Below are 19,588 nucleotides of genomic sequence, written 5' to 3'. Positions count from 1 at the left end.
CACTCTCACCTCACTCCCCACTCTCATCTCACTCCCCACTCTCACCTCACTCCCCACTCACCTCACTACCCACCCTCACTCCCCACTCTCACCTCACTCCCCACTCACCCCACTCCCCACTCACACCTCACTCCCCACTCACCTCACTCCCCACTCACCTCACTCCCCACTCACCTCACTCCCCACTCTCACCTCACTCCCCACTCACCTCACTACCCACTCACCTCACTCCCAACTCACCTGACTCCCCACTCACCTCACTCCCCACTCTCACCTCACTCCCCACTCTCTTCACTCCGCATTCTCACCTCACTCCCCACTCACCTCACTCACCACTCACCTCACTCCCCACTCTCACCTCACTCCCCACTCACCTCACTCCCCACTCACCTCACTCCCCACTCTCACCTCACTCCCCAGTAACCTCACTCCCCAGTCACCTCACTCCCCACTCTCACCTCACTCCCCACTCTCAACTCACTCCACACTCACCTCACTCCCCACTCTCACCTCACTCCCCACTCTCACCTCACTCCCCACTCACCTCACTCCCCACTCACCTCACTCCCCACTCTCACCTCACTCCCCAGTCACCTCACTCCCCACTCTCACCTCACTCCCCACTCTCAACTCACTCCACACTCACCTCACTCCCCACTCTCACCTCACTCCCCACTCACACCTCACTCCCCACTCACACCTCACTCCCCACTCACACCTCACTCCCCATTCACCTCACTCCCCACTTACACCTCACTCCCCACTCACCTCACTCCCCACTCACACCTAACTCCCCACTCTCACCTCACTCCCCACTCTCACCTCACTCCACACTCTCACCTCACTCCCCACTCACCTCACTACCCACCCTCACTCCCCACTCTCACCCCACTCCCCACTCACACCTCACTCCCCACTCACACCTCACTCCCCACTCACCTCACTCCCCACTCACCTCACTCCCCACTCACCTCACTCCCCACTCTCACCTCACTCCCCACTCACCTCACTCCCCACTCTCACCTCACTCCCCACTCACCTCACTCCCCACTTTCACCTCACTCCCCACTTTCACCTCACTCCCCATTCTCACCTCACTCCCCAGTCACCTCACTCCCCACTCTCAACTCACTCCCCACTCTCACCTCACTCCCCACTCACCTCACTCCACACTCACCTCACTCCCCACTCACACCTCACTCCCCACTCACACCTCACTCCACACTCACCTCACTCCACACTCACCTCACTCCCCACTCACCTCACTCCCCACTCTCACCTCACTCCCCACTCTCACCTCACTCCCCACTCTCTTCACTCCGCACTCTCACCTCACTCCCCACTCACCTCACTACCCACTCACCTCACTCCCCACTCACCTCACTCCCAACTCACCTGACTCCCCACTCACCTCACTCCCCACTCTCACCTCACTCCCCACTCTCTTCACTCCGCACTCTCACCTCACTCCCCACTCACCTCACTCGCCACTCTGACCTCACTCCCCACTCTCACCTCACTTCCCAATCTCACCTCACTCCCCATCTCACCTCACTCCCCACTCACCTCACTCCCCACTCACCTCACTCCCCACTCACCTCACTCCCCTCTCACCTCACTCCCCACTCTCTAATTTGAATGGCTTTAGTTACAGTCTTTATTCTGATAATTCCAAATCTCCACTTCCAGCCTGTTTTTTTGTTTTTCCTAAGCTCCAGAAACTCATACATTCACCTGCATCCTAGATAGTTCCACTTAAACGTCTGTGAGTATTTCATTCAAATTAGGTCTTCTAATACCATATGCCACCCCAAGAAAACCAAACCAAGCAAAAGCAAACCAACTTTTCCAACATTAGCCCTACTAAGTTGAGCCAGAGACATGGGAATCATCTCGAATCACTCATCTCTATCTTCTCCAAGCAAGCTTCCCAAATCCACACTCTTCTCTCCCAGCGGAGACCACCACCCTCACCCACACCATATGGACTTCCCATATGGACTAGTGAAATAGCCCCGTGTTCCCTATACCATTCTTTCCACCTACCCAACCCTGCACCCTGTAATTCTGAGAAATCTTCTAAGATACAAAATTTATAAAAATCCTTCCCCCACACTTCAGCCTGTTCAGGGGCCTTCTAATGCCCTTAAAAATGAACTCCAAACTCTTTACCAAGATGCCTCCTGAAGGATCTTAAAGGTGAGACCCTTCAAGATCTCACCTCTTTAGTCTCACTTTCTCCCCTGCTGCCTTTCCTATTTTATGCTCCAGTCAGTCTGAACTAGAAAAAAGTCACCTTCTCTCTCACTCTCAGATCTATGCAACTTGATGATTTGTCTAATCAGAATCCCTTTTATGCTGGATAACTCTTTGTCCCTTAGGCCTTGGGGAGTCAGCCCTTGAACCTTTATATTAGTTGAGGTTCCGTCATTGTGTGTATTTGTCGTCTCTTCATCTCCTCCTCCCTCCAGTGCTATTTGTTATTCTTGTAATTTCTTAATGCCCATCTTCCCCACCAGTTGTAAGCAACATGGTGGCAAACGAATATATAGAGTCGATCCACATTATTCAGATTCTCCTTGGGAATTAGCCTACTTGCTCAAATTTACTTGTAACCCGCTAATCAATACGGTCATTCTTGGATGTGCGCAGAGAAGTGAAATATGTGAGTTATCCAATGCACACGTTCTCAGCTGAGGTTGAAGAAGGCGATTCTCTGCCTTCTTGTTCCAGTTCTTATACTATAAGCAAGTGTCCATTTTGCAGTCCATTTAGTGCCATAATTTTTGGATTTTTGTTTTTGTTGGTTATTTCATTGTTCACAATGGCCCCTAGATGTGGTGCTGAGGTGCTGCCTATGGTTTGTAAGTGCAAGAAGGCTGTGGTGTGCCTGAAAGAGAAAATATCTGTGTTAAATAAGCTCCACTGCATGAGCTATAATGCTCTTGGCCATGAACAATATATGAAATCAGGTGTCTTCAAACAGAAATACACATAAAACAAGGTTATGTATCCATCAACTGATGAAAATGTAGCCAGAGGCTTGCAGAAACCTAATCCTATATTTCTCCTAAGAGAAACAGTTTAGTATTGGCTAATCTAGTGTTTGCAGTTACTTTACAGAGCAAAGCTACTGCAAATAGTAAGAATCAACTGTACTTTAATAACTTTGATATCCTCAGTAGCTAACACAGTGACTCTCATGTAATAGTTATTCAATAAATATTTCTTGAAACTGAATTTTTGTATGTTTTATGTATATAGACATATATATGTACACACATATACTTTATACATATACATGTGGAAATAATATGTAATATAGAAATAAATTAAGCTGAAGTAGTCTTTCATGCCAAAGATGTACCTCACAGCTGTATTGTTACTTTCTGCCTCTTAAAAAATGCTTAAATGTAGGCTTAGTTTTGATACCACCTTTATTTTTATTTTTGTCTAGGATGCTGGGGAAATGGTTCGTTCCTTTGTTGGTGGTTTGGAACTTATTGTCAATTTACTGAAATCAGATAACAAAGAAGTCTTGGCAAGTGTATGTGCTGCCATTACCAACATAGCAAAAGATCAAGAAAATTTAGCTGTTATTACAGATCATGGAGTTGTTCCTTTGTTGTCCAAGCTGGCAAATACAGTAAGTAACGTATCTTTTTGTTTTACATGCATGTTGTCCTGAGATATCATGGTGTAATGATGAAAACAATGAGTTTTCAGTCCAGAAACCTGGATTCAAATTTAATACCCATTGCTAATGAGGTATGAGATTTGGTCAACTCATTTAGTTTCTCTGAGACTAACATATGTGAAAGTGTATTTTAAACTGTAAAATGTTAATATTGCAAGATCCTTGTAAAATAGAAGCTGTTTTTTATTTGCCACTGGCAAGTAAAGTGGCAAATACAAGCGCTACTATGTAAGTGTTAACTATCATCTTCACCACCAACATCATGGTTATGATTCTTGATGGTTGTTCATGCCAACGTTAGAAGTCAAATGTGCCTCCCCCAGCTTAGCAAGCTTCAGTCGATGGCATTCTTGAGCTAGAAGACTTTGGCAATGATTGCATTGTTTATCCAGAGCTGTGCCAGACAGAATAAGCAGCCTTGAGAGACAATGACTTCACCATGACCAGAGGTATTTGAACATAGCTTGCACTACACTTGGCAGAAAAGTCATAGAGCAGAAATTCAAACCCTGGAAGGATGGTTGGTCTAGAAGACTTCAAGTTCCTAAGAGTATCTGTCAGATTCAGTTAAGGACACCAAGTTGTTGCCTGAATCAAGAGAACGGTACTCTTAATAAACACAAAACCATCCGATTCAGTTATAGTATGCCCATACAAGGCAATTACATATACGAAGAAGGATATAGGCTGCATCAAAAAATACAGAAAGAAAAATGGAAGACCCAAAATGTATCTTCAGATTTGCTGCACTCTCTTCTCCCTCTTAGGAGCCAAGGGAACCAAGGTGTATTACTGATATTGATTTATTCCTAGGGTGGAGAAATCAAGTCAGTCCACTTATCCCAGTTAAGTGCAGAATCCCTTTAAGAATATCCAATATACTTTAAATATTTGGATTACAAAACAACTTGCTAATCTGTAATTTTGTATTGTGTAGTAGATTTACTCTAAAGAAAATCTAGCCTTGAGCTAATGACTGATGTCAGATGCTTGGTCACCTTTGAGTGCACTGACTACATTCAGTTCATAAAAAGACAACTCAAGATTGAATGTTGGTCCATGGGTGACCCTACCAAAAGTCTAGTTCCTTCAGCTGGGTGCAGTGGCTCACGCCTGTAATCTCAGCACTTTTGGAGGCCAAGGCGAGCGGATCACTTGAGGCCAGGTGTTCAAGACCAGCCTGGCCAACATGGTGAAACCCCTTCTCTACTAAAAATACAAAAATTAGGCGGACGTGGTGGTGGACACGTGTAATCCCAGCTACTTGGGAGGCTGAGGCATGAGAATTGCTTGAACCCAGGAGGCGGAGGTTGCAGTGAGCTGTGATTGCACTACAGCACTTCAGCCTGGGCAACAGAGTGAGACTCCGTCTAAAAAAGACTAGTTCCTTCAAGACACCACCTAGGTAGTCAGCCAGCTGGCCCTTCTCTCTAGACACACTGGTGTCTTAATGGTTAATAAACATAAAGTGCTTATCGATATGATTTTGCAGGGTCATTACAATGCACAGATCCCAATTCATTTTCCTTTGCACAGAATAACAATAAATTGAGACATCATCTAGCAGAAGCTATTTCACGTTGCTGTATGTGGGGCAGGAATAGAGTGGCCTTCGGTGAGCACAAAGCAGTGGCTCCACTAGTGCGTTACCTGAAATCGAATGACACCAACGTGCATCGGGCGACAGCTCAGGCCTTGTACCAACTCTCAGAAGATGCTGATAACTGCATCACCATGCATGAGAATGGTGCAGTAAAGGTACAGTTGAATGACTTTGTGGTTTAGTCCAAGTTTGGTGGTAAATGTAGGCTGGAAAGAAACTTAGGCATCACTAAGATTTCTCTAACGGAGGTATTCAGAGACACAAAAGTGCCTGCCTGCTGCGTCATGGCTGCATTCAAGCCATGCGTTACCAAGATTTTTTTTTTTTCTTTTTAAACAAGGTCTCGCTGGGTTGCCCAGGCTGGAATATAGTGGTGCAATCATAGTTCACTGCAGCCTTGAACTCCTGGGCTCAAGTGATCCTCTTGCCTCACCCTCCCAAGTAGCAAGGACTACAGGTGTATGCCACCATACCTGGCTAATTCTTTTAATTTTGTATACAGACAGGGTCTTGCCATACAGCCCTGGCTGATCTTGAACTGCTGGCCTCAAGTGATCCTCCCGCTTCGGCCTCCCAAAGTGTTGGCATTACAGGAGTGAGCCACAATGCCCAACCAGTGTGTTATGATGATTTATGCTGCAGAAAAGTTGTATGGAGATAGAATTTCTCTAAATTAAAGCATAGAAATGTCCTTAGTAGAATAATCATTCCATAATTTGATATTGATGAAAGAAAATGTACAGCATATGAACAAACAGTAGTATTCACAATTCTATTGGCTATAGTGTTTACTTAACACATAAATAATAAAGGATAGAGACAACCATAGGCACCAACTAAACACCAAAGGAACTGGCTGAAACAATAAATAGGTGGAGCTTGTCAGTCTAAACCATAATAACAATGGATAGATTCAAAGGCATGTTCGTTTGTTTAAATCTGTGCATCAGTAGACAGGAAAGTTTCTGTAAAGAGACTCTAACTTATCTACACATTGCAAACTACCTAACATATTTTGCTGGCAATAAATATAAAAATATTTAGAGTACATGAACAGCTTACATGTATTAGGAAAATTTGATTTAAAATATTAGTTCTTTTCTATAGCCTGTTTCCTTGTACAGTATCATTTTACTGTTTATTACCTTCATTTGGAGCTATGACCACCAGATGCATTTACATCTTAAAATAGATGCCCAAAGTGGTCTTGTTGTTTTAGTTAAGAGTTAAAAACTCCAGTTAGTCATATCTAGTCAAATCTAGATATGCCAGATATGAAACATCTTAGGAGGAATCATACTCTTAACATACCAATTGGTAATTTTTGAGGCAATTATTTTAATTAATTCTTGAAATCTATTCCAGTGGGAGAATATGATGTTAATTTTTCTGAAATTAAACTCAATTTATGTTTGAATGTGTCAACCTTTCCATTATAAATCTGTTTTTACGGCATGTAAATTAGGCCAGATTAGTTTCTTCAAGCAAAAATCTGGCAAAAAAAGCATCTTTTAAACTAAGTAACAATTTTTAAAAGTAGATCATAAAAAACATATTGGAACATTAACTTCGAGTTGTTCAAGAATGCTAAAAAGGCCATTGTCTCAATATGACTGTGTTCTCATTTCAAAAAGGAAGATATTTCTAATTTAAAAGTATACATACTTTTATTGAACAGGGACTTGCACAACCTAAGTATGCAGTCTTAAAAAAAAAAAAAAAAAACTATTTAAGTAGCCAGGTAGAAATGTCTGACATATAGCATATGCTTAGACAACTGCCAGTTAGTTTAAGCTCAAAAAGTTTTAAAATGTATTGACACGCACCTGTAGTCCCAGCTACTTGGGAGGCTGAGGCAGGAGAATTGCTTGAACCTGGGAGGTGGAGGTTGCAGTAAGCTGAGATTGCACCACTGCCACTGTACTCCAGCCTGGATGATAAAGCGAGACTCTGTCTCAAAAAAAAAAAAAAAAAAAAAAGTATTAAGGTGTACATGTAATGGTTCAGTTGACATAAATGCCTGGTGTATATGCAACTCACAATGATTTCTTCAGATGCAAGCCAATAGATAATCCAAAATCATTTAAGAATATTATCCTACCTTGTAAAGTGATGAAACTGTGTTTGCCCACCCACACAGTTAGGAAAGTTTCTGTAAAGAGAAACTGTAGAATTAGAAAAAGAAAGGCAATAAGAAGGATTAGAGTGAAGGACAGAAAAGAAAAAAGCAAAGAAGGAAAATTGTGTCTGTTGTCTTCTAGAGCCTTTCCCAGATTATCCTTGGGTTTCTTGGGGGCCTTTCTCTTTAGTCTGTTTGCATTTCCAACAACCTGTTATTTCTACTGGAGGAAAACTGTAAAGAATAGGGTACTTTTTTTGTAAATTACTCTGCAATAACATAGAGGCAGGCCTTAACCGTGATGTGTTATCCCCAAAAATATGCAACCTGGAGATTGTCTCTCTAAACCTCTTTTTCCTGCTCTGTTCTGAGCCCCAGAACTCGTGGGGTCATGGGGGAAGCATAACAACCTGTGTTTCCTTTCTCTGGTTTTCTTTAAGGTGGAAAAAATGTAGGTGTGGCATACTGGGTGTTGGTAGAATCATAATTTGATAGTTGCTTGGATATGGAAATAAAGGAAAGTCTAGTAAAAAAAAGATTCCAGATTTCAGTCTAGACGAAGAGGAAGAGTTCACGAGCCAGGTAATGCAAAATATTTTGGCACATCGGGGTGGTTCAATTACCTGCAGAGAATGTGTCACAACTACATGTGTGACTGCTAACATTTCTGACTTTGAATGCAGGTAAATTTTATCCAGTATTTTGGCAAAACCCTGGCTGTCTTTGTTCCTAACTCCTGCTGCCCGCTTCTTGTCAAATGCTTGTCATGTTATTTTCCAGTTGTACAGACATTCCTGCTGCAGCTGCCAACGACTGAATGTTGACAGGCGCTTTGACAATGACCAGAGTCACCCTGTCGCCTATTCATAAGTAATTGATCCTAGGATTAGCTGCTTTGTTAGACAATTTCCTCAACAGTAGTGGCCAATGTAATGCGGTGTATCTGTCTCCTGAAGGCTGAGGTTTATTCTGTCCTGACCATGACAGCGCAGGGTCTGGAATATGATGAGTCAGTTTCTAATGTGTTCAGTTTGAATCATCAGTTTGAATTTTAGGTGCAGAGCAGCGCTGCCCAGCAGAAATGTCACATGCGCCACGTATGTAATATTAAATTTTCTAGCAGTCACACTTTAAGAAAAGATAAAAGGAAACGGTGAAATTAATTTTAGTAATATATTTAACCCAATACACTTGACCCTTGAACAATGCAGGAGTTAGGGGCGATGACCCACTACACTGTCAAAATCCACATATAACTTTTGACTGCCCTAGAACTTAACTGCTAATAGCCTACTGTTGACCAAAAACACCATCAGTTGATTAATACATATTTCGTATGTTATATGTATTATGTATTAGTACAATAAAATTAGCTAGAGGAAGAAAAGTGTTATGAGAATCATAAGGAAGAGAAAATATATTTACTGTTTATTAAGTGGAAGTAGATCATCATAAAGGTCTTCATCCTTGTCATCGTCACATAGAGTAGGCTGAAGAGGAGGAGGAAGAAGAGGGGTTGGTATCACTGTCTCAGGAGTGGCAGAGGCCGAAGAAAATCCACATATAAGTGTACTCATGCAGTTTAAACTTTTGTTGTTCAAGGATAAACTGTGTATATCCAAAATATTGTTATTTCAACATATAATCCATATAAAAATTACTTAAGATACTTTATATTATTATTATTCATTTATTTTTGAGACGGAGTTTCAGTCTTGTCACCCAGGCTGGAGTGCAATGGCGCAATCTCGGCTCACTGCAACCCCTGCCTCCTGGGTTTCAGTGATTCTCCTGCCTCAGCCTCCTGAGTAGTTGGGATTACAGGCACCCGCCACGATGCCCGACTAATTTTTGTATTTTTAGTAGAAACAGGGTTTCACCATGTTGGCCAGGCCAGTCTCGAACTCCTGACCTCAGGTGATCCACCCACCTCGGCCTTTGTACCCAAGTCTTCAAAATCTCTTGTGTGTTTTTTCCGGTATATCTCAGTTTGCACTAGCCACATTTTAAGAGCACACTAGTGGCTAGCAGTTTCCTTGCTGGACCGTGCAATTCCAGAGTGGAGAGTGGAGAGATTCGGAAATTATCAGTAGGAGGTATTAAGCCATTAATGAGAGTGGATGAGATGTTTTTGGCAGAGTCTAGAGAAGCCTGGGAAATATCTACATTTTCACTTTCGGGGCATGTAAACTAGGAAGAAGTGCTGTCAGACTAGACTGGAGAAGTTACGAGGTTAACCAGGAGTTCTAGAAGCCAAAGGAAGAGCAAGTTTCAAAAGAGTTTGTATTTAAATACTGCTAACAGGTCAACAAGGATTTCCTGATCCAATTATGTTGAAAAATCAGCGTGTGTTTTAGAAGAGGTAAAAATCTCTTCTAAATGTGTTAATCAATTCCCTCCAATACAGTGTGACAGGAATATTCAGTCCTATTCTCTTCATGATTTTGCACAGACCTCCTTTTCAAATGTATCAGCCCAGGGATTTGTACCATTACAAAATCTTGTGAATATGGATGCAGATTTGTTGGAAACTATGTGGAAAATATGAGAAGTCTAAGAGGTACCTGAGTTATTTGCTAATTATAACAAAACTGTAGCATAGGAGAGTAATGGGGAAGAATAAATTGCAGGAAAAAATTCATCAAGGCAAGCCCTTTCCTAGGACAGAAAAAGTGATCAAGTAGAAAACTGATGAGCACCTATTAAAGGCATCAACCTTCTTTCCCCATGGTGACATTGGATTTGTTTTTGCAAATGTCTATACCAGGCAAGTGAAAACTACATCATGGCTTATAACTTTCTGAAAGACAGGAAATTGAAGAGATTGCAGACAAATACAATCAGAAGTGTGTCCAGCATTGGCAGAGTGAGTGGAGAGCAGTTCAACTGGAACTGCTGAATTGGTACAGCCAACAGGCTAGCTGCCTCCTAGGCTCAGTACATGTACTGGCGTTCCAGAGGGCCAGAAAGATGATCCCAGATGCAAACACACCCATCATTTTTGAAGCCTAGCACAGGAAAAAAAAGTACTGCTAATGTTTGCCAGTCAAGTAAACGGATTTTAGATACTAAGGTCACCTAGAAACACTCATTAAGCGCCCGTATACTTAATGTTTTATCTAAATATATTTTCTGATAATTAAAACTCTTAATGTCGCTGTAGTTTTGAGTGCTTTTCTCCCATTCCAGACTTTCCTTGGAGTGCTGAGAAGAGTTTACTAGGTGATGTGCTATTAAATAACTTAATAACTAGATGAAATCTTTTACTGATCCTAATCAATTGGTATCGATGAATATATACTACATATAGAGTAATAAACAGACTTGTTTCTGATTGACTTTTTTCTTTTTATTTGTATTTCTCCTGTAAAGTGAGAAAGAAGTTCATGATTACTGAAGGGGTCCAGTAAGTTAGAGTTTAGTTCATCATGTTTAACTTTGATATCATATGTACATCAAATGTTTTTCTTATTTCGTTTTTTTTAATCTTAAGAAATCTTGACAGCTTTAAGGGATAATTGACATACACGTGCACATATTTAAGGTGTACAGTTCGATGGATTTTGATATATATATGCCTATACCCACACATACACATGAAACTACCAGACCAAAATGATGATCACCCAAAATTTCCCAGTACCCTTTCATAATCCCTGTCTCCTTCCCCACTCTGCCTGGGCCAATCACTGGTCTGCTTTCTGTCAATATAGATAAGTTTTCATTTTCTAGAACTTAAGAAAAATGGCTTCCTACAGTAAGTACTTGGTTTTTTGTTTGGTTTCCTTCACTCAGCTTACTTATTTTCATATTCATTCACGTTCTTACGTGGATCAATCAACTCTTTTATCGCTGAGTGGTAGTCCGTTGTATGAAATTATCATAATTTGGTTATCCTTTCTTTTTTGTTTTGTTTAATTTTGTTTTGTGACAGAATCTCTCTCTGTGGCCCACGCTGGAGTGCAGTGGCATGATCTGGACTCACTGCAACCCCTACCTTCTTGGCTCAAGCAATTCTCGTGCCTCAGCCTCCCGAGTAGCTGGGGTTTCAGGCGTGCACCACCACACCGCGCTAATTTTTATATTTTTGGTAGAGACTGGGTTTTGCCATGTTGGCCAGACTGGTCTCGAACTTTTGACCTCAAGCGATCTGCCCGCCTCGTCCTCCCAAAATGCTGGGATTAGAGGTGTAAGCCACTGTGCCCAACCGCCTTTCATTTGTTAATGAATATTTATTTCCAATTTGGGTTGTTACAAATAAAGCTGCTACAAACATTCATGTACAAGTCATTGGGTGGACATTTGCTTCCTCTTCTCTTAGGTAAATACCCAGGAGTGAATGGCTGGATCATACAGTATGTGTACCTTTAACTTTTTAAAAATTGCCAGACCGTTTTCCAAAGCGTGCCGTTTTTGCATTCCCACCAGCTGTGTAGGAAAGCATCCCTGCCAACACTTGGTATGGTCGGTCTTTTTGGTTTTAGACTTTCTAATAGGTATTCATGGTATCTTATGATTTAAATTTCAATTTTCCTAATAATTAATGATGTGGACATCTTCATATGTGCTTGTATATCAACTGTATAACTCCTTGGGCAAAGTGTTCACATTTTTTGACCACTTTTTAATTGGGTTGTTTGTTTTCTTATTATTGAGTTTTGAGAGTTCTGTATGCATTCTGGTTGCTTACCAGATGTGTAATTTGCAAATATTTTCTCCCAGTCAGTAGCTAGTGTTTCATTCTCTTAACTGTGTCTTTTGAAGAGCAGAAGTTTTTAATGTTGATGAAGTCAATGTTTTTTTTAATGAATTGTGTTTTTGGTTGCATATCCAAGAAATATTTGCCTAACACATGGTCACAAGGATTTTATGCTTTCTTCTGAAATTTTATAATTTTTGGTTTTTCACTTTTAGTCTATGACCCATTTAAGTAAACTTTTTTATGATGCTAATTATGAATCAAAGTTCATTTGGAGGGCATATTAGCAGCATTTATTGAAAAAACTGTTTGCCCATTTCTCACTGAATTTCTTTTGCAATTAACAAAAACAACTGAGCCAGGCACAGTGGCTCATGCCTGTAATCCCAGTACTTTGGAAAGCCAAGGCAGGAGGATTGATTAACCTTAGGAGGAGACCAGCCTGGGCAATATAGCAAGACCCCATCCCCCTGACCTCCACACACAAAATATTAGCCACGCATGGTGTTGTGCACCAGTAGTCCCAGCTACCAGGAAGGCTGAAGTGGGGGATCACTTCAGCCTGGGAAGTTGAGGCTGCAGTGAGCCATGATCACACCACTGCATTCCAGCCTGGGCAACAGAGTCAGGTCCTGTCTCAAAAAAAATTAAATACATTAATTAATTAAAAAAATAAAAATCGATTTGATATACGTTTTGTTCCACTGTTATATTTGTCTGTATTTATGCCAGAACCACACAGTTTTAATTACTGTGGCTTTACAAAAGTAAAATTAGGTAGGATAAATCTTCCTACCTAATTCTTTATTCAAAGTTGTTTGGGTTACTCTGGTGCCTTTACATTTCCACAGGAATTTTAAAATCAGTTTGGCAAGTTATACAGGAAATGCTTTCTGGGATTTTGATTGGAATGCTGTTGAATTTATGTATTTTGGGGGGAATATCGATGTCTTGACAATATTAACTTTCCCCAATCATGAACAAGGGATACTTTCGTTAATTCAAGTCTTACCTTTCAGTAACATTTTATAGTTTAGAGTGTACAGGTCATTCAAATCTTTGTCAGATTTATCCATATATGTTTAACATTTTGATGTTACTGAAAATGGTATTTTTAAAATGTCAATTTTTGATTGTTTATTGGTATGATGTAGAAATAGAATATGTGTGTTAATCTCATATCTTCCAATCTTGCTGAACTCACTTATTCTAGTAGGTTTTTAGATTCCATCAAACTTTCTACATAGACCAGAAATCAACAAACCTTTTCTCTAAAAGGCAAGATAATAAATATTTTAGGTTTTATGGGTCAATAGAGTCCCTGTTGCAGATTCTTCTTTGTTTTACTGTTACTGTTGCTATTATTTTTATTATTTACAATACAAAAATGTAAAAATCATGCTTCATTTTGTGATTTTGAGCTATACAAAACACATTGTAGTTTCTCAGCATGTCACATAAACAATCATGTCATCTGTGAATAAACAGTTTTTCTTTTTCCTTTTAAACCTGACTGCCTTTTAATTATTTTCCTTGCCAGATTGCACTGGCTGGAAACTCCTATGCAGGTTGAACATCCCTAATCTAAAATCTGACATCCAAAATTCTCCAAAATCTGAATTTCTTTGAGTGCCAGTATGATGCCACAAGGGGAAGATTCCACACCTGATGTCACGTGACTAACTGCAGTCAAAACACAGTGAAACTTTGTTTCACACACAGTATTATTTAAAATATTATATCAAGTTACCTTCAGGCTATGTGTGTATAAGGTACATACAAAACATAAATGAATTTTGTGTTTAGACTCATGTCCCACACCCAAGATATTCTGTATATGCAAATATGCTGAAATCTGAAAATTTGAAACACTTTTAGTCCCAAGCATTTTGCGTAGTGATAGTTGACCTACACAATATTGAAAAGAAGTGATAAGAACAAATACCCTCGTCTTATTCCCTATCTTGGGGGAGTGCATTGAGTCTTTCACCACTAAGCTTTATGTTAGCTGTCGGTTTTTTTAGGTGACCTCTATCATGTTGGAAAGTTCCCTTCTATTACTACTCTGATGAGAATTCTAGAAATCAAGAATATATATAGTGGATTTTCTCAAATACTTTTTCTGTATCTATTGAGATTATCTTATTATTTTTTCTTTTTTGGTTTGTTATTATCATGACCATATTGATTGGTGCCCAAATGTTAAACCCACTTACTATTGTTGGGAAAAACCTACTTGACCATGATATGTTACTCTTTTTATACATTATTGAACTCAATTTGCAAAAATGTTGTTCAGAATTTTGAATCTATGCCCATGAGAGATATTGGTGTGTGGTATTCTTTCCTTGCAGTGTCTTTGTTTTTGTATCAGGTCATGCTGGCTTCAATGAATGAGTCAGGAAGCGTCCCTTCCTCTGCAATTTTCTGGAAAATATTTATAGTACTGCTATTTTTTTCTCCTTAAATATTGTAGATATTTGGTACAATTCACAAGTAAAGCCATCTGAACATAACGTTTTCGTTTGTGGAATGTTTTAAATTACAAATCTAATTTCTTTAACCAATGTAGGGCCATTGAGGTTATTTCTTTTTTAATGAGACTTGGTAGCTTATGTCTTTCAAGAATTTAGTTTGTTTTACCTAAGTTGTCAAATGTATTGGCATAACACTGTTCATAATAATCCTTTATTCTTTTATTATATGTAGAATCTATAGCTATAACCTCTTTTATTTCTGATATTGGTAAACTTGTCTTGGCTTAGGATCAAAGAGAAGACAAAAATTCTGGCTAGAACTCTATCAATTGTATTGATCTTCTGAAATAATCACTTTTGGTTTTATTGATTTTCTCTATTTTTCTGTTTTCTATTTCACTGATTTCCAACATGATCATTCTTTCTTCCTTTCTTCTGCTTAATGTAGGGTTTTTTGTTGTTGTTGTTTTTGTTGCTGTTGTTTTGTTTTGTTTTTGAGGTGGAGTTTCACTCTTTGTTGCCCAGGCTGGAGTACAGTGGCGTGATTTTGGCTCACTGCAACCTCCGCCTCCTGGGTTCAAGGAATTCTCCTGCCTCAGCCTCCCAAGTAGCTGGGATTACAGGCATGTGCCACCATGCCTGGCTAACTTTTGTAGTTTTAGCAGAGTCGGGTTTTCATCATGTTGGTCAGGCTAATCTCGAATTCCTGACCTAGATGATCCGCCTGCCTCGGCCTCCCAAAATTCTGGGATTACAGGTGTGAGCCACTGCACCCGGCCAATGTAGGGTTTTATTTGCTCCTTCGTCTAGTTTCTTAAGGTGAAAACTAAGATAATTATTAGACACATATTCTTTTCTAACAGACGCACTTAGTGCTAGCACTTTATCTCTAATGCTGCTCTAGTTGCATCCCAGAAATTTTTATATGTTGTGTTTCATTTTCAATCAGTAAAAACACTTTATATAATTTCCTGTTTGATTTCTTCTTTGACCTATGAATTATTTAGAAGTGTGTTTTTAGAACTGTGTCATTTAGTTTCCAACCATTTGGGGATTTTCCAGTGACCTTTCTGTTATTGATTTACATAATTAAATTATAGTTGGAAAACATGCATTGTATTACTTGAATATTTAAAAATTTTTTGAAATATGTTCTGTGACCTGGAACATTATTTATCTTGTTATTGTTCAACATGTACTTGAAAAAGAATGAGTATTCTGATATGGTTGAGTATTCTAATATGGTTGGGTATAGTGTTCTGTGAAGTTTACTAAGATTGAGTTGGTCGATATTGTTCAATAATTCTACATCTTTATTGATTTCCTACTTGTTCTATCAATTATTGTGGATTTTTCCATTTCTCTCTGCAGTTATATCAGTTTTTTCTTTATATATTTTGAAGCTCTTTTATTAGGTGCATATATATTTAGAAATATTATGTTCTCTCAAAGCCCTCTTTATTGTTATAAGATGGTCATCTTTATTCTTGGTCATATTCTTTGTTTTGAAATCATTTTCGATACTAATATAGACACCCTTGTTTTTTTTTAGAGGGCACTAATACTAATTAGCATACTAAAGTTTTATAGCTTTTTCTATCCTTTAATCATATTTGTATCTTTTTACTTAAAGTGGATAATTGTAGGCAGCATATAGTTAGGGCTTACTATTTATTTATTTATTTATTTATTTATTTATTTAGAGACAGCGTCCCGCCATGTCACCAGGCTGGAGTGCAGTGACGCGATCTCAGCTTACTGCAACCTCCACCTCCCGGATTCAAGCAATTCTCCTGCCTCAGTCTCCTGAGTAGCTGGGATTACAGGCACGCGCCACCATGCCCAGCTAATTTTTGTATTTTTGGTAGAGAAGGGGTTTCACCATGTTAGCCAGGATGTTCTCAATCTGCTGACCTCATGATCTGCTAGCCTCAGCCTCCCAAAGTGCTGGCATTACAGGTGTGAGCCACCACACCTGGCCAAGGCTTACTTTTTTATTCAACCTTTTATACAACCTCTGCCTTTATTGGGAGGGGAAGTGGTTACACTATTTACATTTAATGTGATATTGACATGGTTAGCTTTTTTTTTTTTTTTTTCCCTGAGACTGAGTCTTACTCTGTCACCCAGGCCGGAGTGCAGTGGTACAATCTCAGCTCACTGCAACTTCTGCCTCCTGGGTTCAAGCGATTCTCCTGCCTCAGCCTCTTGAGTAGCTGGGATTACAGGCTGGTGCCACCACGCCTGGCTACTTTTTGTATTTTTAGTAGAGACGGGGTTTCGCCATGTTGGTCAGGCTGGTCTCAAACTCCTGACCTCAGGTGATCCACCCACCTCCGCCTCTGAAAATGCTAGGATTACAGGCGTGAGCCACTGTGCCCGGCCACGGTTAGCTTTAAATGTACCATCTTGTTATTTGTTTTCTATTTTTCCCATCTGCTCTTTCTCTTTACTCCTCTTTTTCTATCTCCTCTTGGATTATTTGAAGATTTTATCATTTCATTTTATCTCATGTTTGGCTTATTAGTTATTATTCCGGGTTGTCATTTAGTGATGGCTTTAGAGTTCACAGCATATGTATTTAATTCAGTATAATGTAACTTCTAGTAATGTTATACATATTAACATATAATTTAAGAATTGTACAACCATATGCTTCCATTTTTGCCCTCCTCGCTTTTATGCTATTTTTATCATACATTTGATTCCTACAAGCATTATAAGCTCAACTGTATTGTTCTTGTTTTTGACTATAAACAATCATCTTTCCCAGAGATTTAAATACACAGGAAAATATCTTTTCTACTTACCTTCATAGTTATTTTTTCCAGTGCTATTTATTCCTTTCTGTAAATGCAGATTTTCTTCTGGTATCATTTTCCTTCTGCCTAAAAGACTTTTAACATTCCTGGTAGTGCAATTCTGTTTATGATGAATACGTTCAGGTCTTATATATCTAAAAAAGACTTTTTATTTTGTCTTTGTTTTCGAAAAATATTTTTGCTAGGTATAGAATTTTATGCTGAATTTTTTTCTTTCCTAACTTTAAACCTGGTGCTCCATTTTATTCTCACTTGCATTGTTTAAGAGAGGAAATCTGTTATCATCCTTATGTTTGTTCCTCTGTATGTCATGTATCTTTTTGCGTTGGCTGTTTTTAAGATTTCATCATTTTCGCTGGTTTTGAGAAATTTGATTATGACGGGCCTTGTGTAGTTTCCTTCATGTTTCTTGTGCTTGGAGTTTGCTAAACTTCTGAGATGTGTGGGCTTATGGTTTTCATCACATTTAGAAATTTTTCAGCCATTATTTCTTCAAATATGTTTCCATCCTCTTCCCTTTTTACCGTCCTTGCAAACTCCACTATCACCTATATTTGGTGAAAATAAAGGTAAATGTTTTCCCACAGCTCTCTGAGTGGCTGAAAGTTTTCCCACAGCTCCCTGAGACTTTGTTTATTTTGTTACATTTTTCCTATGTTTTAAATTAGGAATTTTTTATTTGTTTTCAAGCTCACTAATTTTTTTTTTCTGCAATGTTTAATTTGCCTTTTTTGCTACCTAGTGTGTTTTACATCTGCAATGCTATCGACATTTGATTTGGATCTCCTTTCACATTTTTCGTGTCTCTACTTGACATGTTGAGTCTTTTTCTAATTTCATATGTAATCCAATTCTAATATCATTTCTAGGTTGCTTTCAGTTCCTTGAATGTTAGCATGTTGAGTGCTCGGTTTTTGTTTTTTGGGGGAACAGGATATCTATAAATATTCCCGAGCTTTGTTCTAAGACGCAGATTGCTATTTTGAAACAATTTGATCCTTTCAGTTCTTACTCTTATGCTTTGTTAGCAAGACTAGAGTACGGATACTTTTTTTCCCACTACTGAGGGGAGACCTCTGGCTACTCTACCTGATAACAGACCTCTGGCTACTCTACCTGTGCATTATGAAGTCTTCCACTCTGAGTGGTGGATGGGCGCTGTCCCTCCCCTTGTAGAAGTTTAGAAGATTATTCTTTTCCTGCCCTCAAACAGTTTCTCCTCATACAGGTGCTAATCAGTACTGAGCCAAATATTCAAGAGGCACCTTCTGCAGACCCCGGGGTTCTCTGTTTTGCTCCCCAATCTCCATTATCTGCCCTGAAGACTCTAGTGGTTGTGGTTCTCCCAGACTTCCAGCTCTGTCTCCTCAACTTGGAGAGACTGTCAAGCTTTGTCTGGGCTCTCCTTCCCTGTGCTGTAGCCTATAAACATTCTCCCTGGAGTTAGTCTGGGTCAGTCTTAGGGCTTACCTTTTTCGTTTTCCTTCTCTCAAGAATCACGATCTTTGGTTGTCTGATTTCCAATATTTTAAAAGTTGTTGTTTCACAGAGTTTTTTCCATTTTTAAATTATTTTAGACAGGAAGGTAAATCCAGTCCCTGTTACTCCATCTTAACATGAAGCAGTCTTTTCTTTTGATATTTTCTCTTAGAGAATAAATTCATAGAAAATTAGGGCTGGCAAAGCCAAGGTTTCCATTTTATTTATTTATTTATTTATTTATTTATTTATTTATTTATGTAGGTGTTTATTTATTTATTGAGACAGAGTCTTGCTCTGTCACCCAGGCTGGAGTGTAGTGGCACGATATCATCTCACTGCAACCTCCACCTCCCAGGTTCAAGCGATTCTTATGCCTCAGCCTCCTGAGTAGCTGGGATTGTAGGCACCTGCCCCCACGGCTGTCTAATTTTTGTGTTTTTAATAGAGATGGGGTTTTACCATGTTGGCCAGGCTGGTCTCAAACTCCTGACTCCAAGTGATTCCCCCGCCCTGGCCTCCCAAAGTGTTGGAATTACAGGTGTGAGCCACTGTGCCCAGCAAATGTTTTCATTTTAAACACACAGTTTGCAGATGAGGAAACTAAGGCCCAAATTAGTGAAGTGTCTAAACCTACACAATCAATATATGATGTAACATCATAAATTATTGTAATGTTCACTTTAGCGCTG

General features: G+C 39.5%; 1 protein-coding gene across 4 annotated transcripts in view; it reads left to right on the top strand.

The window, feature by feature from the left end:
• The window catches only part of ODAD2 (outer dynein arm docking complex subunit 2), a 203,271-nt gene that overhangs the window by 144,513 nt on the left and 39,170 nt on the right, over positions 1-19,588 (top strand). For 3 of the 4 annotated variants that reach the window (XM_073018820.1, XM_073018821.1, XM_073018822.1), the window contains 3 exons: positions 3,458-3,646; positions 5,234-5,455; positions 11,354-13,920. In XM_073018820.1, the coding sequence (XP_072874921.1) occupies positions 3,458-3,646; positions 5,234-5,455; positions 11,354-11,644 (702 nt within the window). In that variant the 3' untranslated portion in view covers positions 11,645-13,920. Of the gene's footprint in view, positions 1-3,457; positions 3,647-5,233; positions 5,456-11,353; positions 13,921-19,588 lie in introns of those variants that run through there. The other variant, XM_008002642.3, reaches the window with a different exon arrangement.

This window comes from Chlorocebus sabaeus, chromosome 9 (assembly GCF_047675955.1).
Source record: "Chlorocebus sabaeus isolate Y175 chromosome 9, mChlSab1.0.hap1, whole genome shotgun sequence".
In the NCBI taxonomy this organism is placed as follows: domain Eukaryota; kingdom Metazoa; phylum Chordata; class Mammalia; order Primates; family Cercopithecidae; genus Chlorocebus; species Chlorocebus sabaeus.
This window is presented reverse-complemented; position numbering and strand designations above follow the sequence as displayed.